Source organism: Pseudophryne corroboree, chromosome 10 (genome assembly GCF_028390025.1).
Source record: "Pseudophryne corroboree isolate aPseCor3 chromosome 10, aPseCor3.hap2, whole genome shotgun sequence".
Lineage (NCBI taxonomy): Eukaryota > Metazoa > Chordata > Amphibia > Anura > Myobatrachidae > Pseudophryne > Pseudophryne corroboree.
In genome coordinates this window covers 16591736-16615605 of record NC_086453.1, presented here as the reverse complement: position 1 = coordinate 16615605, position 23870 = coordinate 16591736, and the positions used below count along the sequence as shown (strand labels likewise).

Genomic DNA, 23870 nt, shown 5'->3' with positions numbered 1-23870 from the left:
CAGCGCTGTGTAGCATATAGCCTTAATGTAGCAGCAGGTTCGATGGCCAATATGCGCAGACACACACAGGCTATAGCCTCACATCAGCGCCCACGCCAGTTTTCGCGCTAAGGATCCTGACGGTCATACAAGCTGCCAACATGTGCAGCCGGACTTCGGTGAAATCATAAGCTCCCGAGGCAAGAAGGGTATCTCCAAGCACCTCAGTTCACGGTCTCCCTGTCAGAGCAGTGTTAGTGTCCAAAAGAGCCGCAGAGGTATGGAAAACGAACGTTTATTCAGGGTCCGTCTCAGGAGCAGAGCTAAAATGCGGCCATACTGGATGCCCCGCCCACCGGAAGTTCCATATGATGTATCTTATGATTACCGTGCCACACGGGGAGGCTGCCGGGAGATTGGAGAGAATCTTATATGACATGACCGGCGGTCATGTCGTATAAGTGTATGGGGCCCTTTACTCTTCAGATCACTCACCTCCTGATTGTTGCACCTGATTAAATAGCACGGAACCACCTTACTTGGACATTTCAAAAACCATCCATTTCACCAACAAATGCTTGTATCTGTATTTTTGTAATTTTGTTTTTTATGCACAGCTGCACCAATGCAATTTTACCTACAAACACTTAAAAAACCTTACAGAATTACCTTTGCTTCTTAACCATACTTGCCTACCTGACCCTCTTCATGAGGGAGAAAATGCTCTGTTCCTGAACTTTCCTGGTAATGTATGATTGCCATCACCTGTGGTGAGCTAGTTAATTGATAAGAAAGGTGTTTCACCACAGGTGATGGCAATCATACATTACCAGGAAAGTCCAGGAACAGAGCATTTTCTCCCTCATGAAGAGGGTCAGGTAGGCAAGTATGTTCTTAACCCTCTCACAATCCTTTCATTTCTTACAGCCCAAATACATTTCTGCACCCACTTTATCTACGCTTTTGACTCATTTCATACTAAAGCTACACCCATTGAGCCTACACTGCTTTTCTCACCTGCATTTCTGCAATTCTTCTGCTCTGATTCCCTTACAGTCTCCACTCCTACTTCCACTTTCCCTCAACCTATTTACCTACTTAACACTATGTCAAGGCTTTCTTATACTCCCCACATCACTCAGTGTCTACCTAATCATGTGTCTTTATCCTTCCACCTTAGTCTCCTACACCTCCTCCTCTGTCTCCCCTCCATCCCTCTGTTTCCTTCCCCCTCCTTTCCTGTTACCCCACTTTCATTTACCTCTGCCCCATGGTCCTGCTACCCCACAACTCAGCCCTGCTCCCTCCCTCCCTTCCCTGTCACCTCCCCACACCCCCATCCACATCACACTGACCTCCCTCCCTGCCCACCTCCTGCAGTTTCCCCTCCTAGCTCAGGCACCCGTACCATCACTACTCTCTCATCATCCCTGCCCTCAAAGTTAATCTCTCCTAATCACTACAGCAACCATGATAATCTCATTCACATCTCTCCCACAAACTCATACCCCCTATCCTGTGCCCTCTAGAATGCCAGATCTGTTTGTAACAAACTGGTCCCCACTCATGACCTTTACATTTCCAACTCCCTGCACCTACTAGCCATTACTGAAACTTGGATTACGCCCTCTGACACTACCGCTCCTGCTGCTCTCTCTGCTGGGGGGCTTCACATTCACACACACACCCCGACCTGGGGGTCGCCATAGGGGTGGTGTTGGGGTCCTTTTACCTTCTAGTTACTCCTACCAACTCATACCACCAGAACCATCCCTTACATTCTCTACATTTGAGGTCCATACTATACGCCTCTTCCAACCAGTCCATCTTAGAGTAGCTGTCATTTACTGCCCCCCTGGCACTGCTTCCAAATTCATCGACAACTTTGCTTCCTGGCTTCCTCACTTCCTCTCCTCTGACATTCCCTCCATTATCCTAGGCGATTTCAACATCCCTATTGACATCCCCACACAATCCCCTGCCTCTAAACTCCTTAACCTCACCTCTTCACTTGGTCTCTCCCAGTGGACCTCCTCACCCTCCCATGTGAATGGGAGATCACTGGATCTGGTCTTCACTCACCGTTGTGATATTTCTGATTTTTCCAACTCCCCTTTTCCCCTCTCTGACCACCACCTGCTCTCTATTAACCTATCTCTCTCGGCTTCCCCATCTCTACCTCCTAAGGCTACCATCACTAAGCGTAACATTGAGGCTATTGACACCACATTCCTTTCCTTCCTGTTTGACTCACTTCTCTCTCCTATTCTCTCTCTCTCATGCCCTGAACAAGCCACTTCCATATACAATGCATCCCTTACTTCTGCTCTTGACTCTGTTGCTCCACCAACCACTATTCACCCTCGCAAATTAACACCTCATCCCTGGCACACCAAATGCACCAGATATCTGCAAAAATGCTCACGTACGGCTGAGCGACACTGGAGGAAATCACGCTCTAAGGCAGACTTCCTCCATTTCAAACTTATGCTCTCATCCTTCAGTGCTGCCCTATCTCTTGCTAAACAGTCATACTTCAAGAACCTCATCTCCTCCCAGTCTTCCAACCCGCGGCGCCTCTTTGCCACTCTTAACTCACTCCTCTGCCCACCTCCACCTTCTCTCCCTCACTCTCCGCTCTTGACTTTGCCACTTACTTCACATCCAAAATTGACTCCATACGTCAGGATATTACATCACACCAGACCATCAGTAACCAGCCTCCTCCCATCCCTTACCACCCCTCCCACCAACTCTGACATCTTTCTCCCATGCATCTGGTGAGGAAGTCATGGCGCTCATTCGTTCCTGTCCCCTCACCACCTCCCCACTTGACCCTATCCCCTCCTGCCTCCTCCGCTACCTCTCTCCTTCTGCCTGTTCCCATCTTTCCCACCTTCTCAATCTCTCCCTCTCATCAGGCACTGTCCCCTCTGCCTTCAAGCATGCACTCATCTCTCCTATTCTTAAAAATCTACCCTTGATCCAAACACTCTCTCCAACTACCGACCCATCTCTCTCCTCCCTTTTGCCTACAAACTCCTTGAGCGTATTGTCTACAACCGCCTTACTTCCTTTCTTTCCTCACACTCACGGCTTGACCCATTCCAGTCTGGCTTCCGTCCTCTTCACTCCACTGAAACTGTCCTCACAAAAGTATGCAATGACCTCCATGCTGCTAAATCTAAGGGCCACTACTCTCTTCTTATTCTTCTTGATCTCTCTGCTGCTTTTGACACTGTGGACCATCTTCTCCTACTGCAAATCCTTCACTCCATTGGTCTGCGTGATACTGCCCTCTCTTGGCTCTCTTCCTACCTCTCTGACCGTTCATTCTCTGTCTCCTCTCATGACTCCACCTCCCCCTCACTTCCACTAACTGTAGGTGTACCCCAAGGTTCTGTCCTTGGTCCTCTTCTCTTCTCTCTCTATACGTCCTCACTAGGTAAGCTCATTAGGTCTTTTGGTTTCCAATATCATCTCTATGCCGATGACACTCAAATCTACCTTTCCTCTCCAGACCTCTCCCCTGCTCTCCTCACTCGTATCTCCAACTGTCTCTCTGCTACCTCTTCCTGGATGTCTCAGCGCTTTCTTAAACTTAACATGTCTAAGACCGAGCTGATCATCTTCCCTCCCTCCCGCACAACCTCACCTCCCACAATCTCATTATCTATAGATGGCACTACTATCTCCTCTAGCCCCCAAGTGCGCTGTCTTGGCGTAATCCTTGACTCCTCCCTCTCCTTCAAACCACACATTCAGTACCTCTCACAAACCTGTCATTTTCATCTAAAAAACATTACCAGGATCAGACCCTTTCTGACCCAAGATGCTACTAAGACTCTCATCCACTCACTGGTCATCTCCAGACTGGACTACTGTAATCTCCTCCTAACTGGCATTCCTGACAATTACCTCTCTCCTCTCCAATCTATCCTCAATGCTGCAGCCGACTCATCTTCCTCACCAAACGCACTACGTCCACCTCCCCTCTCCTACAAGACCTTCACTGGCTCCCCTTCGCTTTCAGAATCCAATTCAAACTTCTCACACTCACTTACAAAGCCCTCACCCACTCCTCTCCCATCTACATCTCTGACCTTATCTCCCTTTACTCTCCCACCCATCCTCTTCGCTCTGCTAATGCACGCCGACTCTCCTGTCTTCTGATTACCTCCTCCCACTCCTACCTCCAAGGTTTCTCACGTGTTGCTCCATTTCTCTGTAATTCCCTACCTCTCCCCCTCAGACTCTCCACCTCTCTACAAAACTTCAAACGGGCTCTCAAGACCCACTTCTTCACCAAACCCAGCCAAATCTCATCTTAAACCTCTGTTCCACGCTATCTATGTACCCCTTCTGTGTCACCCCTGTCTGTCTACCCCTCCTCTTTAGAATGTAAGCTCTCACGAGCAGGGCCCTCTTCCCTCATGTGCTTATCCTTTCTTACTTTAATAATCTTAAACTGCATCAACTCCAGCATTCTTCTGCCACCTGATACTTATCTCAGTGTCAACTGCTGATGTAGCTATGTTTATTTACCCTGTACTTGTCCTATATTGTCATCAACTGTAAGTTGCTGTTGTTTGATTATTTGTTTATGTACTCTGTAATTGGGCGCTGCGGAACCCTTGTGACGCCATATAAATAAAGGCTAATAATAATGTGTAATTGAATGTTACAGATATATGGAAGCATTCAGTGAGCAACATATTAATGCTTTGCATTAAAAGTTGTGTTGACATCTGAGGCTGGCTCATTCAGTAGTGTTAACAATTCAGCTTAAGGAGGTGTTTTTCTTGTACCTGATCTCTGCAGAATTCATAAGGTTCTGCGCTGTAGGAGGAGCCTCTGAGTCCGATCTGTACAACGCGCTTACAGTCCAGCAATCCTTCATCCACACAGCGTCTGAATGGAGTCCCATGATAGATCTTCTCCCCCAGGGCAGAATCCCCAGTGTCGTCATGGGCATCCACATGTATTAAGCCGACAGGTCCATGTCTGGAACCAGCACAAGATATTAATGTGTCCTGTGCAATCTCCTGTAACATTCTGCCCTGCCCACTACATTACACCCTGCACATTCTAATCATGTGACCCTGACTGCTACATTGTATCCTACACATTCTAGTCATGTGACCCTGCTACATTATATCATGCACATTCTAATCATGTGACCATATCCGCTACATTATATCCTTCACATTCTAATCATGTGACCCTGTCCGCTACATTACACCCTGCACATTCTAATCATGTGACCCTGTCTGCTACATTATATCCTGCACATTCTAATCATGTGACCCTGTCCGCTACATTACACCCTGCACATTCTAATCATGTGACCCTGTCTGCTACATTATATCCTGCACATTCTAATCATGTGACCCTGTCCCTGCATTACACCCTGCACATTCTAATCATGTGACCCTGACTGCTACATTACACCCTGCACATTCTAATCATGTGACCCTGACCGCTACATTACATCCTGCACATTCTAATCATGTGACCCTGCCTGCTACATTGTATCCTGCACATTCTAATAATGTGACCCTGACTGCTACATTATATCCTGCACATTCTAATCATGTGACCCTGCCTCCTACATTACACCGTGCACATTCTAATCATGTGACCCTGTCCCTGTATTACACCCTGCACATTCTAATCATGTGACCCTGACTGCTACATTACACCCTGCACATTCTAATCATGTGACCCTGACCGCTACATTACATCCTGCACATTCTAATCATGTGACCCTGTCTGCTACATTGTATCCTGCACATTCTAATCATGTGACCCTGCCTGCTACATTGTATCCTGCACATTCTACTCATGTGACCCTGCCTGCTACATAACACCCTGCACATTCTAATCATGTGACCCTGTCTGCTACATTACATCCTGCACATTCTAATCATGTGACCCTGTCTGCTACATTGTATCCTGCACATTCTAATCATGTGACCCTGCCTGCTACATTGTATCCTGCACATTCTAATCATGTGACCCTGCCTGCTACATAACACCCTGCACATTCTAATCATGTGACCCTGTCTGCTACATTGTATCCTGCACATTCTAATCATGTGACCCGGTCCCTGCATTACACCCTGCACATTCTAATCATGTGACCCTGACTGCTACATTATATCCTGCACATTCTAATCATGTGACCCTGCCTCCTACATTACACCCTGCACATTCTAATCATGTGACCCTGTCCCTGCATTACACCCTGCACATTCTAATCATGTGACCCTGACTGCTACATTACACCCTGCACATTCTAATCATGTGACCCTGACCGCTACATTACATCCTGCACATTCTAATCATGTGACCCTGTCTGCTACATTGTATCCTGCACATTCTAATCATGTGACCCTGCCTGCTACATTGTATCCTGCACATTCTACTCATGTGACCCTGCCTGCTACATAACACCCTGCACATTCTAATCATGTGACCCTGTCTGCTACATTACATCCTGCACATTCTAATCATGTGACCCTGTCTGCTACATTGTATCCTGCACATTCTAATCATGTGACCCCGCCTGCTACATTGTATCATGCACATTCTAATCATGTGACCCTGCCTGCTACATAACACCCTGCACATTCTAATCATGTGACCCTGTCTGCTACAATGTATCCTGCACATTCTAATCATGTGACCCTGTCCCTGCATTACACCCTGCACATTCTAATCATGTGAGCCTGACTGCTACATAACACCCTGCACATTCTAATCATGTGACCCTGACCGCTACATTACATCCTGCACATTCTAATCATGTGACCCTGTCTGCTACATTGTATCCTGCACATTCTAATCATGTGACCCTGCCTGCTACATTGTATCCTGCACATTCTAATCATGTGACCCTGCCTGCTACATAACACCCTGCACATTCTAATCATGTGACCCTGTCTGCTACAATGTATCCTGCACATTCTAATCATGTGACCCTGTCTGCTACATTGTATCCTGCACATTCTAATCATGTGACCCGGCCTGCTACATTGTATCCTGCACATTCTAATCATGTGACCCTGACTGCTACATTATATCCTGCACATTCTAATCATGTGACCCTGCCTGCTACATTACACCCTGCACATTCTAATCATGTGACCCTGTCTGCTACATTGTATCCTGCACATTCTAATCATGTGACTTTGCCTGCTACATTATATCCTGCACATTCTAATCATGTGACCCTGTCCGCTTCATTACATCCTGCACATTCAAATCATGTGACCCTGTCCGCTACATAACATCCTGCACATTCTAATCATGTGACCCTGCCTGCTACATTACACCCTGCACATTCTAATCATGTGACCCTGCCTGCTACATTACACCCTGCACATTCTAATCATGTGACCCTGTCCGCTTCATTACATCCTGCACATTCAAATCATGTGACCCTGTCCGCTACATAACATCCTGCACATTCTAATCATGTGACCCTGTCTGCTACATTGTATCCTGCACATTCTAATCATGTGACCCTGTCCGCTACATTACATCCTGCATATTCTAATCATGTGACCCTGTCCGCTACATTACATTTTGCACATTTTAACCATGTGGCCTTGTCCGCTACATTACATCCTGCACATTCTAATCATGTGACCCTGTCCGCTACATTACATTTTGCACATTTTAACCATGTGGCCTTGTCCGCTACATTACATCCTGCACATTCTAATCATTCCGACCCGTACGCACACTGCGGTTCATCGCAGCGGTGCGAACGGGTTGGTTCTGCTCATGCGTGGCGGCCACATTGCGCAGGCGCGTCGTTGCCCGGGGACGGCAGCAACGCCGCATACGAAAAGAGCGATCGCAGCGGTGACCGCAAGAAGATTGACAGGAGAAAGGCGTTCCGGGGCATCAACAGACCGTTTTCCGGGAGTGGTTCGGTGAACGCAGGCGTGTCCAGACGTTTGGAGGGCGGATGTCTGACGTCAATTCCGGGACCTGCATCGCTGAAATCATCGCACCATGTAAGTATGTCTAGGGCTAGTCTTGTTTTACATAAAACTTTTTTAAAATACAAATGTAATCAGCGCTCTACTTATCTAGATATTAGGAGGGTGGCAGCAATACGTGATTGAGGCTAAACCCAAAGCCTCCAGAAAATTAATAAATGACGTTACCAGGGTTTCACAACTGCGCCTGTATGAAAATGATGTTAATATTATGAAAAAAAGGGGGGACAGTAAATGGGATATAAATGTTTAATCTACTAATATGAGTATTACAAAGCCATAATGTGCATACATGCAAACTAGTGAAGAAAAAGAAATAAGTAAATAGAGTAAAATAGTAATACTACAGGTAAATGCAAACAAAATAAATATAAATAATAAATGATATGGTATAGGGTAGGTCAAATGAAAATTCTGAGTCCAAAGTGTAGTGTAAATAGAGTGTGGCGTCCCACCTCTTTAATCACACTGATGTGGTTCTGTACTAGGTGGAATGATACAACACAGTGGGAATGGAAGCTCTAATAATGAATTGGAACTTGGGGTTGGAGAGTCCGTTACAGATGTTAAAAGTTCTCCTCTTTTCAGAGGCAGGTTCTGGTCCGGTCGCGGTAACAACACTAAGGGGTACCCCTGACTGGATAGCGGAGGGACAAGGTGACCAGGGGATAAGTTAACTATTTGCTCCGGACTTACCGCTTGTCACCTCTGCCACGGACGGCGGGAGGCACCTGCATCCACAGACGTCCACCGCCCGCCGGGTCCGAGGGATGCGGTCATGTCTCTGGGGGGAAGGTAGCACTGGCTTCGGGACCCACAAGGGGACTGTCCGCCGTGAACCCCCCCTCTTACGGAGCTGTTACCTTATCTCCTGTGCTTGAATCCCGACGTTCGCTTCCACTGCTTCGCTCGGTCTTCTTTGCGGCTGTTGATCGGTACTCTGCTCACTGGTCTTGCACCTCTCGGCCACGTGACTCAATCTTCCTCCGTAATACCTCCTATGTCCGTGGTGTGTTTCGTATAGAAGTTGTTATAGAGCACCACTGTGTTGTGTATGGACACTGGTTTTAGAACTGAAAGTATAGTGTTTTTTTCCTCCAACGCGTGTCGACCCGTCTGGGTCTTCCTCAGGGAGTCCTTGATTGACATCTTTGTTGAGGGCTATTTAGGCCCATACTTGATTACATCATATAAGTGGGTGTGTTCCTTGGTTCTTCCCATGAACCACACGAATAGCTACACAGTAAATTAATGAAAATAACATAAATGATACAAAATATTAAAACAAAAGTGTATAGTAAACACTGAGCAGTGAATGTAAAAAAATAAAGAAATAAAATATGGTTGTGTGAATGAAAAATTATTTTATAACATATTAAAGTGCTATATCACACAAATTGTCCTAAAACTGTAATGCTGATCGGATTGAATAAATGCATGAATTGATATTAATCTGAGAGACCCTAACATAATTAGGGGAGTGGGGGGTTTTAGGTCCTAATATTCAGTTATTTATATAAATAGATGATAGATATAAATATGTTAAAATAAATAATTATAAGATTGATCATGTACTAAAGGATGTTCATACAATTCCATCCATTAGTCACAATAATCCTCATTTAACAATGTCCTTCTCAAATAAATGGGATACACAGTTTGCAGGGCAGACAGCTCTATTGACCGTCAATTCATCACTATTGACCTCACTTCGTTATCTAAATTGAGACCTTGTGGTCTCAATGTTTTTAGAGTGTATATCCACCTTAATTCCTCTTTATTGATTTTCTTAAAAAAATCTCCTCCTCTCCAGTTGGGTGACACTAGCTTGATTCCCCAGAATCCTCATACCCATAGGGTTGCTGTCATGTAGTTCTTTAAAGTGATGTGACAGATTGTGTGTTTCTAATCCCTTTCTTACGTTCCTGACATGTTCTGCCACTCTTGTCTTTAGGGGTCTTGTCGTTCTGCCTACGTACTGTAATTTACAAGGGCATTCAATAAGGTATATTACCCCTTTACTATGGCATGAGATATGTTCCTGTATCTCAAAATCTTCCCCTGTTCTGTTGGAAACAAAGTTGGTAATCCTTTTGGTGCTCACTTTGAGTGTTCTACAGTAACTACAAGTGCTGCAATAGAAAAATCCTTTATTAAGTCTCTGTCCTGTCATGGTGGTCTGTGTTGTCTCTACCTTTCTAAGGTGACTATGTGACAATCTAGATCTTAAGTCTGGCGCTCTTCTATAGACCACTTTCGGTCTCGATGGGAGTTTGTCAGCTAGTACCTCATCCTCTAGAAGGATGTGCCAGTGTCTGTATAGAATCTTTTCCAGCTGTTTATTGTTGGTATTATATTGTGTAATAAAGACTGTCTTAAACTCTTCACTTGATGTTTCTCTATTCTTATAGGTTAGGAGAGTGTCTCTGTCTATCTTCGTTGCTTTTTCTAAATCTTTATCCAGTGTGTCTTCCTTATAGCCCTTTTCTAGAAATTGACATTTCATTTCTCCTGCTTGTATTTTGAAATCTTCTAATTTGGTACAATTTCTCCTGATCCGTTTGAACTGACCTGACAGGATGCTCTTTAACCAGTTGGGGTGGTGTAGACCTGACGGGATGCTTTTTAACCAGTTGGGGTGGTGTCCACTGCTGTTTAGAATATAACTATTCACATCCACACTCTTTTGAAAAGTTTTCGTGTGTATGATTGAATTTTCTATAAAGACCGTTATGTCCAAAAAATTCACTGTGGATTGACTGTACTCTGTGGTGAAGACCAAATTGTTATTATTTGAATTGATGTATGACAAAAACTCTAATAGTTTCTCTTCTGTACCCCGCCAAATGAAAATCACATCATCTATGTACCTTCGCCATAGGACCAGGTTTGCTCCAAAGTCGTGCCCACACCAGACTTTGGAGCAAACCTGGTCCTATGGCACACTGGATAAAGATTTAGAAAAAGCAACGAAGATAGACAGAGACACTCTCCTAACCTATAAGAATAGAGAAACATCAAGTGAAGAGTTTAAGACAGTCTTTATTACACAATATAATACCAACAATAAACAGCTGGAAAAGATTCTATACAGACACTGGCACATCCTTCTAGAGGATGAGGTACTAGCTGACAAACTCCCATCGAGACCGAAAGTGGTCTATAGAAGAGCGCCAGACTTAAGATCTAGATTGTCACATAGTCACCTTAGAAAGGTAGAGACAACACAGACCACCATGACAGGACAGAGACTTAATAAAGGATTTTTCTATTGCAGCACTTGTAGTTACTGTAGAACACTCAAAGTGAGCACCAAAAGGATTACCAACTTTGTTTCCAACAGAACAGGGGAAGATTTTGAGATACAGGAACATATCTCATGCCATAGTAAAGGGGTAATATACCTTATTGAATGCCCTTGTAAATTACAGTACGTAGGCAGAACGACAAGACCCCTAAAGACAAGAGTGGCAGAACATGTCAGGAACGTAAGAAAGGGATTAGAAACACACAATCTGTCACATCACTTTAAAGAACTACATGACAGCAACCCTATGGGTATGAGGATTCTGGGGAATCAAGCTAGTGTCACCCAACTGGAGAGGAGGAGATTTTTTTAAGAAAATCAATAAAGAGGAATTAAGGTGGATATACACTCTAAAAACATTGAGACCACAAGGTCTCAATTTAGATAACGAAGTGAGGTCAATAGTGATGAATTGACGGTCAATAGAGCTGTCTGCCCTGCAAACTGTGTATCCCATTTATTTGAGAAGGACATTGTTAAATGAGGATTATTGTGACTAATGGATGGAATTGTACGAACATCCTGTTTGACATCCTTTAGTACATGATCAATCTTATAATTATTTATTTTAACATATTTATATCTATCATCTATTTATATAAATAACTGAATATTAGGACCTAAAACCCCCCACTCCCCTAATTATGTTAGGGTCTCTCAGATTAATATCAATTCATGCATTTATTCAATCCGATCAGCATTACAGTTTTAGGACAATTTGTGTGATATAGCACTTTAATATGTTATAAAATCATTTTTCATTCACACAACCATATTTTATTTCTTTATTTTTTTACATTCACTGCTCAGTGTTTACTATACACTTTTGTTTTAATATTTTGTATCATTTATGGTATTTTCATTAATTTACTGTGTAGCTATTCGTGTGGTTCATGGGAAGAACCAAGGAACACACCCACTTATATGATGTAATCAAGTATGGGCATAAATAGCCCTCAACAAAGAAGTCAATAAAGGACTCCCTGAGGAAGACCCAGACGGGTCGACACGCGTTGGAGGAAAAAACACTATACTTTCAGTTCTAAAACCAGTGTCCATACACAACACAGTGGTGCTCTATAACAACTTCTATACGAAACACACCACGGACATAGGAGGTATTACGGAGGAAGATTGAGTCACGTGGCCGAGAGGTGCAAGACCAGTGAGCAGAGTACCGATCAACAGCCGCAAAGAAGACCGAGCGAAGCAGTGGAAGCGAACGTCAGGATTCAAGCACAGGAGATAAGGTAACAGCTCCATAAGAGGGGGGGTTCACGGCGGACAGTCCCCTTGTGGGTCCCGAAGCCAGTGCTACCTTCCCCCCAGAGACATGACCGCATCCCTCGGACCCGGCGGGCGGTGGACGTCTGTGGATGCAGGTGCCTCCCGCCGTCCGTGGCAGAGGTGACAAGCGGTAAGTCCGGAGCAAATAGTTAACTTATCCCCTGGTCACCTTGTCCCTCCGCTATCCAGTCAGGGGTACCCCTTAGTGTTGTTACCGCGACCGGACCAGAACCTGCCTCTGAAAAGAGGAGAACTTTTAACATCTGTAACGGACTCTCCAACCCCAAGTTCCAATTCATTATTAGAGCTTCCATTCCCACTGTGTTGTATCATTCCACCTAGTACAGAACCACATCAGTGTGATTAAAGAGGTGGGACGCCACACTCTATTTACACTACACTTTGGACTCAGAATTTTCATTTGACCTACCCTATACCATATCATTTATTATTTATATTTATTTTGGTTGCATTTACCTGTAGTATTACTATTTTACTCTATTTACTTATTTATTTTTCTTCACTAGTTTGCATGTATGCAAATTATGGCTTTGTAATACTTATATTAGTAGATTAAACATTTATATCCCATTTACTGTCCCCCCTTTTTTTCATAATATTAACATCATTTTCATACAGGCGCAGTTGTGAAACCCTGGTAACAAAACTTTTTTAGCATACCGGGGCTGCACAAGCGATCGCAGCCCTGCTATGCTAAAATACACTCCCCCATAGGCGGAGTCTAGTTGATCGCATGAGCAGCAAAAAGTTGCTACGTGCGATCAACTCGGAATGACCCCCCCACCCCTGTCCGCTACATTACATCCTGCCTGCACATTCTAATCACGGGATCCTGCCTGCTACATTACATCCTGCACATTCTAATCATGTGATCCTGTCCCTGCATTACATGCTGCACATTCTAACCACGTGACCCTGTCCGCTACATTACATCCTGCACATTCTAATCATGTGACCCTGCTACATTATATCCTGCACATTCTAATCATGTGATCCTGTCCCTGCATTACATGCTGCACATTCTAACCATGTGACCCTGTCCGCTACATTACACCCTGCACATTCTAATCATGTGACCCTGTCCGCTACATTACACCCTGCACATTCTAATCATGTGACCCTACTACATTACACCCTGCACATTCTAATCATGTGATCCTGTCCGCTACATTACACCCTGCACATTCTAATCATGTGATCCTGTCCCTGCATTACATGCTGCACATTCTAACCATGTGACTCTGTCCGCTACATTACATCCTGCACATTCTAATCATGGGATCCTGCCTGCTACATTATATCCTGCACATTCTAATCATGTGATCCTATCCCTGCATTACATGCTGCACATTCTAACCATGTGACCCTGTCTGCTACATTACACCCTGCACATTCTAATCATGTGACCCTGTCCGCTACATTACATTCTGCACATTCTAATCATGTGACCCTGTCCCTACATTACACCCTGCACATTCTAATCATGTGACCCTGTCCGCTACATTACATCCTGCACATTCTAATCATGTGACCCTGTCCGCTATATTACATCCTGCACATTCTAATCATGTGACTATGTCCGCTACATTACATCCTGTACATTCTAATCATGTGACTCTGTCCGCTACATTACATCCTGTACATTCTAACCATGTGACCCTGTCCCTACATTACACCCTGCACATTCTAATCATGTGACCCTGTCCGCTACATTACATCCTGCACATTCTGATCATGTGACCCTGTCCGCTATATTACATCCTGCACATTCTAATCATGTGACTATGTCCGCTACATTACATCCTGCACATTCTGATCATGTGACCCTGTCCGCTATATTACATCCTGCACATTCTAATCATGTGACTATGTCCGCTACATTACATCCTGTACATTCTAATCATGTGACTCTGTCCGCTACATTACATCCTGTACATTCTAATCATGTGACTATGTCCGCTACATTACATCCTGTACATTCTAATCATGTGACCCTGTCCCTGCATTACACCCTGCACATTCTAACCATGTGACCCTGTCCGCTACATTATATCCTGCACATTCTAATCATGTGACCCTGTCCGCTACATTACATCCTGCACATTCTAATCATGTGACCCTGTCCGCTACATTACACCCTGCACATTCTAACCATGTGACCCTGTCCGCTACATTACACCCTGCACATTCTAATCATGTGACCCTGTCCGCTACATTACACCCTGCACATTCTAATCATGTGACCCTGCCTGCTACATTACACCCTGCACATTCTAACCATGTGACCCTGTCTGCTACATTACACCCTGCACATTCTAATCATGTGACCCTGCCTGCTACATTACACCCTGCACATTCTAACCATGTGACCCTGTCCGCTACATTACACCCTGCACATTGTAATCATGTGACCCTGTCCGCTACATTACACCCTGCACATTCTAATCAGGTGACACTGTCCCTGCATTACACCCTGCACATTCTGACCATGTGACCCTGTCCCTGCATTACACCCTGCACATTCTAATCATGTGACCCTGTCCGCTACATTACACCCTGCACATTCTTATCATGTGACCCTGTCCGCTACATTACACCCTGCACAGTCTAATCATGTGACCCTGTCCCTACATTACACCCTGCACATTCTAACCATGTGACCCTGTCCGCAACATTACACCCTGCACATTCTAATCATGTGACCCTATCCCTACATTACACCCTGCACATTCTAATCATGTGACCCTGTCCCTGCTTTACACCCTGGACATTCTAATCATGTGACCCTGTCCCTGCATTACACCCTGCACATTCTAATCATGTGACCCTGCCTGCTACATTACACCCTGCACATTCTAACCATGTGACCCTGTCCGCTACATTACACCCTGCACATTCTAACCATGTGACCCTGTCCACTACATTACACCCTGCACATTCTAATCATGTGACTCTGTCCGCTACATTACACCCTGCACATTCTAATCATGTGACCCTGCCTGCTACATTACACCCTGCACATTCTAATCATGTGACCCTGCCTGCTACATTACACCCTGCACATTCTAATCATGTGACCCTGTCCGCTATATTACATCCTGCACATTCTAATCATGTAAGCCTGTCTGCTACATTACATGCTGCACATTCTAATCATGTGACCCTGTCCGCTACATTACATCCTGTACATTCTAATCATGTGACCCTGCCGTTACATTACACCCTGCACATTCTAACCATGTGACCCTGTCCGCTTCATTACACCCTACACATTCTAATCATGTGACCCTGTCCGCTACATTACATTCTGCACATTCTAATCATGTGACCCTGCCTGCTACATTACACCCTGCACATTCTAACCATGTGACCCTGTCCGCTACATTACACCCTGCACATTCTAATCATGTGACCCTGCCTGCTACATCACACCCTGCACATTCTAATCATGTGACCCTGCCGTTACATCGCACCCTGCACATTCTAATCATGTGACCCTGTCCGCTACATTACATTCTGCACATTCTAATCATGTGACCCTGCCATTACATTACACCCTGCACATTCTAATCATGTGACCCTGCCGCTACATTACACCCTGCACATTCTAATCATGTGACCCTGTCCGCTACATTACATTCTGCACATTCTAATCATGTGACCCTGCCATTACATTACACCCTGCACATTCTAATCATGTGACCCTGTCCCTACATTACACCCTGCACATTCTAATCATGTGACCCTGTCCGCTACATTACACCCTGCACATTCTAATCATGTGACCCTGTCCACTACATTATATCCTGCACATTCTAATCATGTGACCCTGCCGTTACAGTACACCCTGCACATTCTAATCATGTGACCCTGCCGTTACATTACACCCTGCACATTCTAATCATGTGACCCTGCCGTTACATTACACCCTGCACATTTCTAATCATGTGACCCTGCCGCTACATTACACCCTGCACATTCTAATGTGACCCTGCCGCTACATTACACCCTGCACATTCTAATCATGTGACCCTGTTCGCTACATTACATTCTGCACATTCTAATCATGTGACCCTGTCCACTACATTATATCCTGCACATTCTAATCATGTGACCCTGCCGTTACATTACACCCTGCACATTCTAATCATGTGACCCTGCCGTTACATTACACCCTGCACATTCTAATCATGCGACCCTGCCGTTACATTACACCCTGCACATTCTAATCATGTGACCCTGCCATTACGTTACACCCTGCACATTCGAATCATGTGACCCTGCCGCTACATTACACCCTGCACATTCTATTGATTTATTCTTGTAGTAATGTGGACAATGAATTCACTTTCCTTTATATTCTCCCTTCCTTTCATCCCTGCACATATACTGTATACACCTGCTCTATACACAAATGCCATGATGGTATAGGCATACATGTGCCCTGCGGGCGGCTCAGGTACTCTCTATGCGTATATACAGCATATGTTATTTATATAAGTCACACTTTAGAACAACAGAGAGGGGGCACTTACTTTTCAGCTACAGCTTGGAGGATGGGGTAAGTGATTGTGTGATCCCCACCTACACAAAACATACGGAGATTAATATATATTCATCCAGCAATCAAAAAAGTCTTACTTACACATCCCGGTTCCACCCCGGGACACTGACCGCAGGATCGGAGCCCGGTTTTAGGTTACTTATACCCCTTTCACACCGCACAAATAACCTGGTATCGACCCGGCATGTTGCCGTGTCGGCGTACAGTGTGAAAGGGGCATAGCCGAAATCCCGGGTCGCCTGACCCGGCAATTCAACCCGGGAATAAAGCAGTGTTATACCCGGGTTGAATACCGGGTCAGTGGCTGCGTAAACGGGCTCCCGGGTCGATGCGTCCCGGGACCCGTTTACTACAGCAGGGAGAGGCGGCGTGGAGATGATCTCACCTCCGATCCCGCTGCCAGCTCCGCCCCCCACTGCTATGGCAACCCGCCTGGCATATTGCCGGGTCGGGGAAGCCTGCAGCAGCGGCCAATGCCGGATCCCACCCGGGAAGGACCCGTTTCCAATTCCCGGGTGGGATCCGGCATTGGCGGTGTGAAAGGGGTATTAACCCATTCATACCAGCAGATAAACTCGGGTTATTCCCGGGTCATCGCCGCTCACACTGGAGCCCGGGTCTTCCGTCTAACAGTGGATGCTTGGAGATGATGTCATATGCAAACGCTGCTGAGTCTGCCAATCAGTTCCTTTTAGGCATGACACACACCGCAGGTTACCTGGGTTAGACCCAGGAATAACCCTGGTAGCGACCAGGGTGGAGACCCGGCAATTTGGACCCAGGTAGGCCCTATCACTTTATGGGCCCCATTTATTAACTAAAAATAACACCAGCGGCATTTTCCGTTTAGTATCACCGTGATACAAACAAAAATGCAGCTGGAATTCAGCAATGTTTACCTCTGCAGCGAGGTCTGGTGAGGTCCAGCAATGTCTCCTCCCTCAGCGGCGTCCTCTGGTCTCCTCCTGGCAGCCTAACGCTACCAGCGACGGGCTGCTCATGTGCATGACTGCTTTCCCGGAGGGGACCCAGCAATGCCCGGTAGGCTTCACTGTAGCCCGAAAGGCAGCGCTGGGTCCCCATTCCCGGTAATGGGTACCATACCGCTCTCGCCATCTACAGCTGGCAAGAGCAGTACAGGGGCAAACAGCGATAAACTTAGTTTACAGCTGTTTTATGAATACTGAAAGGATGACCTAACCCCTCTGATAATGATTCTGCTCTGGTGTTCCGTATTATCAGCATATTACTGTGTAATACCTATGGAGAACGTTTAGGCTAAACCTCTTTATATGCAAGTAGCGCCTACAGGATTTATTGTACAGTGTGACCAAGCCACGGGGGAGCTGTACCAAGGCTTGGAGAGAGATAATAGTACCAAGTAATCGGCCCCATGTTACAGGCTGTGTTGGAAAAATGACTGGAGCTGATTGGGTGGTACTTTATCTCCCTCCGCTTTATCTCTCTCCAAGTTTTGAGACATCTCCCCCTGTGTTGGAAGGGAAGGATTACATAGGTGCGCTGTTACCCATTGTCAGCGGTATACATCTGGCCGCCATTATCCTCTGGTAAGCTTTCCTGATCCTCTGGCAGCTGTCCGGTAGGTTGTATAAATTCACATTGACGTCGCCGATATCAGCCACCATGAGCGAGTTGAACGGAGCGGCTCGTGTGGTCACGTTGTATCTCCTGACCATAGAGGACTCTCCCCTGATGTGACGAGGCCCAAACCTGGCAGATAACAATGGAACAGTCTCGCATCCCTGCGTATACTCAGGTATAGTTACATGCAGCGACTTTTACAGCTGCAACGTGCCACTATTATCTGCTGCGCATTAAGGGGCACATTTATCAAGCAGTGATGAAACTCGCTGTGTATGATATATGCTGCTTCAGCCGGTCAGCTTCCAACTGTCATTTTTCAAATACATGACAGTAGTGAGCTGATTGGCTGGAGCACCATGTCTCATACGCAATGAGTTTTATCCCTCACGGTGAGTTTTATCACTTGTTGATAAAGGAGCTTCTAAATCTCTCACATCTCTGTGCACCTTGGGGGTTGCAGAGGCTGTCAGGCTATGTACTGTACTGTGTATAAACTGTGTTAGCAGTCATTACTATGACTGTGATGTCGCACCTGCTGGTGTATCCTGGGCACATGTGCTCCTGCATTTACACTGGCCTCACCATGTTGGTTGCATCTCGCGGTTACAGCCAGCTCATTGCCGTAAGCATACTTGCCTACCCACCCGGAATGGCCGGGAGGCTCCCGAAAATCGGGTGACCCTCCCGGCCCCCCGGAAAGGTGGGCAAGCCTCCCGCTTCCCCCCTCGGCCGCCCGCAGCAGTGAACAAGTAGGCGGGCCGAGGGGGTCCTATGACGCGATTCGCGCTGAATCGCGTCATCGTAGCTCCGCCCACCGCTATGCAGCACCTCGTTTCTCGGCACAGCACAGTGGGGGGTGGAGTCACGATGACGCGACCCTGATGCAACGCCCCCGGACCTCCCATCCTGCTGCCGACCACGCCCCCAAACCACCCGTCCTGCTGCCGGCCACGCCCCCATTCACCTACAACGCTGCCTCCTCCCGGAGGAGGAGGCAGCAAAGTAGGTAAGCCTGCCGTAATGTCTGACATGTAAAATCACATTGTCCTACTATAATACAGCATTACAAGTGTTGGGCTCAGCACCTTAATTGGGACTTTGACGTGTTGTTTTTACTCTTCTCAGCCTCCCATCTGCACCCTGGCTATAGTTGTGTGGACAGATAATCAGGGGCAGCAGTGGTATGTGGGCTTGCACCTACCTGTATATGAGACAGACACATAGCTGCATAGTTCATTATTTCCTCTTGGGATTTTTTTACATTTAGTATGAAAGGTTTACCAAGTTTTTACCAGCGGCGACTCCAACCTATGTGAAGGATGGGGCTGCCGCTGTCTGGTCCGCCGGAGGAGGAAGGGAGCCCCTGCTGCTGCTGACCGGGTCCTTGCACCTGCATAATGAAGCTGACAGGAGTCAGTACTGGCGCATGCACACAAGTGGCGGCTTGACTGCGCATGCGCAAACACCGGCATCTATGGACTACATAGGCTGCAGTCCATAGAAGCCGGCTAGGGTTGATGAGGCAGGGAGTGGCTTCCTACAGGAAGCTAGCTCTCTGCTTATTGCAGCCCGGTCTGGCAGTCCCGGAGGGAGCAGTGCTGAAAGTAGGGTGGTACGGAGTACCATTAAGAAATAGGGTGGTGGTACGCAGTAACACCAGCCCACCGCTGGGGCATCATTTATAAGGGGCATTTTTGTAAAGTGGTGTCAGTGGCACAACTGTGTGTGGCATAATATGTAATAGGCATTACGGTGTGTGGTGTAATATGTAATACATTATGGTGTCTGGCATAATGTGTAATGGGCATTACGGTGTGTGGTATAATATGTAATACATTATGGTGTCTGGCATAATGTGTAATGGGCATTACGGTGTGTGACATAATGTGTAATGTAGCATAATGTGTAATGGGTGTTAGAGTGTGTGGCATAATGTGGCCATGCCCCTATTGTCATGTTACCACTCCCCTAGTTTTGTGTGACCACGCCCCCTCACGACACGTGACCACGCCAATTTTTGCTATCAGTACCACTAAGAAAAAAAATTCTACTTGCATCACTGGGTGGGAGGAAACATCTCCCAATGGGAATGCCTGTAGCATACCTCCCAACTGTCCTGATTCCAGTGGGACAGCCCTGCTATTTGGACACTGTCCTGTTGTCCATCCCGAGGGCAGCAGTGTCCCACGGGTGGGGGCAGTTGGGAGAACCTTTGATCACCCGCTGCTCTGCAAAGCAGCGAGTGATCTCTGAAAACATACTGTGCGCATGGGCACGGCATGTATTCAGTGCTGGGAGGGGATTATGGGGCTGTTCGGGGAGAAATCCAGAAATGGGTCCACGGAGCGAGCCCACGACCACTGGGCAGAAGCCATTCCCCTCCCACCCGAGTACACGCCCCTTTTTGGATCATGCGCGGCTTCGCCACGCAAGGGTCCCGATTCCTTAAAATGAAAAGCTGGGAAGTATGCAGTAGTGTCTGTGACTGGCAGGTAGGACTTCCAGTAGGAAGTCACTGCCAGTCGCAGTGAAGCCAGTGCAGTCTAACGGACTGCATCTGGCTTCACTGTCAGTGAGCAGGGTGGCGGAATTTACATGGGGGGGCTGCAGTCCTGCAGCCCATAGGTAATACCGCCACTGGTTTCTACAATGGCTCTAGACCACAGATTCTCAAACTCTGTTCTCAGGACCACACTCTCTGGTGGCTAGTGTACATCAGACCTCTAGTTTCTGGTGGCTAGTGTACAACAGATCTCTAGTTTCTGGTGACTAGTGTACATCCGACCTCTCACCTCTGGTGGCTACTTTACATCAGATCTCTAATTTATGGTGTCTACTGAGCATCAGACCTCTCATCTCTGGTGGCCAGTGTACATCAGATCTCTAGTTTCTGGTGACTAGTGTACATCAGACCTCTCATCTCTGGTGGCTAGTGAACATCAGATCTCTAGTTTCTGGTGGCTAGTGAGCATCAGAAATCTCATCTCTGGTGGCTACTGTACATCACATCTCAAGTTTCTGGTGGCTAGTGTACATCAGACCGCTCATCTCTGGTGGCTACTGTACATCAGATCTCTAGTTTCTGGTGACTAGTGTACATAAGACCTCTAGTTTCTGGTGGCTAGTGAGCATCAGACCTCTCATCTCTGGTGGCTACTGTACATCAGATCTCTAGTTTCTGGTGGCTACTGAGCATCAGACCTCTCATCTCTGGTGGCTAGTGTACATCAGACCTCTCATTTCTGGTGGCAAGTGTAGATCAGACCTCTAATCTCTGGTATCTAGTGTACATCAGATCTCTAGTTTCTGGTGGCTAGTGTACATCAGACCTCTAGTTCTGGTGGCTAGTGTACATCAGATCTCTAGTTTCTGGTGGCTAGTTTACATCAGACCTCTAGTTTCTGGTGGCTAGTGAGCATTAGACCTCTCATCTCTGGTGGCTACTGTACATCAGATCTCTAGTTTCTGGTGGATAGTGTACAACAGGCCTCTCATCTCTGGTGGCTACTGTACATCAGAACTCTAGTTTCTGGTGGCTAGTGTACATCAGACCTCTCATTTCTGGTAGCTAGTGTAGATCAGACCTCTCATCTCTGGTGGCTAGTGTACATCAGATCTCTAGTTTCTGGCGGCTAGTGTACATAAGACCTCTAGTTTCTGGTGGCTAGTGAGCACCAGACCTCTCATTTCTGGTGGCCACTGTATGTCAGATCTCTAGTTTCTGTTGTCTAGTCTACATTAGACCTCTAGTTTCTGGTGGCTAGTGTACATCAGACCTCTCACCTCTGGTGGCTACTTTACATCAGAGCTCTATTTTCTGGTGGCTAGTGTACATCAGACCTGTCATCTCTGGTGGCTACTGTACATCAGTTCTCTAGTTTCTGGTGGCTAGTGTACATCAGACCTCTAGTTTCTGGTGGCTAGTGTACAGTACATCAGACCTCTAGTTTCTGGTGGCTGGTGGTTAGTGTACATCAGACCTCTAGTTTCTGGTGGCTAGTGTACATCAGACCTCTCACCTCTGGTGGCTACTTTACATCAGATCTATAGTTTCTGGTGGCTAGTGTACACCAGACCTGTCAACTCTGGTGGCTAGTGTACATCAGACCTGTAGTTGCTGGAGGCCACTGTACATCAGAACTCTAGTTTCTCAGGACTAGTGTACATCAGACCTCTAGTTTCTGGTGGCTAGTGTATATCAGAACCCTAGATTCTGGGGACTAGTGTACATCAGACCTCTATTTTCTCAAGACTAGTGTACATCAGACCTCTATTTTCTCAAGACTAGTGTACATCAGACCTCTAGTTTCTCAGGACTAGTGTATATCAGACCTCTTGTTTCTGGTGGCTAGTGAGCATCAGACCTCTAGTTTCTGGGGACTAGTGTACATCAGACCTCTATTTTCTCAGGACTACTGTACATCAGACCTCTAGTTTCTGGGGACTAGTGTACATCAGACCTCTAGTTTCTCAGGACTACTGTACATCAGACCTCTAGTTTCTGGTGGCTAGTGTATATCAGACCTTTAGTTTCTGGGGACTAGTGTACATCAGACCTCCATTTTCTGGTGGCTAGTGTACATCAGACCTCTTGTTTCTGGGGACTAGTGTACATCAGACCTCTATTTCTCAAGACAAGTGTACATCAGAACTCTAGTTTCTCAGGACTACTGTACATCAGACCTCTATTTTCTGGTGGCTAGTGTATATCAGACCTCTAGTTTCTGGTGGATAGCGTACATCAGACCTCTCGTTTCTGGTGGCTAGTTTACATCAGACCTCTTGTTTGTGGTGGCTAGTGAGCATTAGACCTCTCATCTCTGGTGGGTAGTGTCCATCAGATCTCTAGTTTCTAGTGACTAGTGATCATCAAACCTCTATTCTCTGGTGGCTACTGTAGGTCAGATCTCTAGTTTCTGGTGCATAGGGTACATCAGACCTCTAGTTTCTGGTGGCTAGTGTACATCAGATTTCTAGTTTCTGGTAGCTAGTGTACATCAGACCTCTCATTTCTGGTGGCAAGTGTAGATCAGACCTCTCATCTCTGGTGTCTAGTGTACATCAGATGTCTAGTTTCTGGTGGCTAGTGTACATC

At 46.2% G+C, this 23870-nt stretch overlaps 2 protein-coding genes across 2 annotated transcripts in view; one reads left to right on the top strand and one right to left on the bottom strand.

The window, feature by feature from the left end:
- LOC134965794 (agmatinase, mitochondrial-like) overlaps positions 1-23870 on the bottom strand; it is a 76621-nt gene that overhangs the window by 36604 nt on the left and 16147 nt on the right. Inside the window, exons 2-4 of the mRNA XM_063942159.1 lie at positions 18699-18901; positions 17142-17190; positions 4788-4983 (exon numbers count right to left, since the gene is read on the bottom strand). Of these exons, the coding sequence (XP_063798229.1) occupies positions 4788-4983; positions 17142-17190; positions 18699-18901 (448 nt within the window). The remainder of the gene's footprint in view (positions 1-4787; positions 4984-17141; positions 17191-18698; positions 18902-23870) is intronic.
- LOC134965796 (trypsin-3-like) overlaps positions 18869-23870 on the top strand; it is a 73117-nt gene continuing 68115 nt past the window's right edge. The window contains exon 1 of the mRNA XM_063942166.1: positions 18869-18947. The gene's annotated coding sequence lies outside the window, so the exon portion shown is untranslated. The remainder of the gene's footprint in view (positions 18948-23870) is intronic.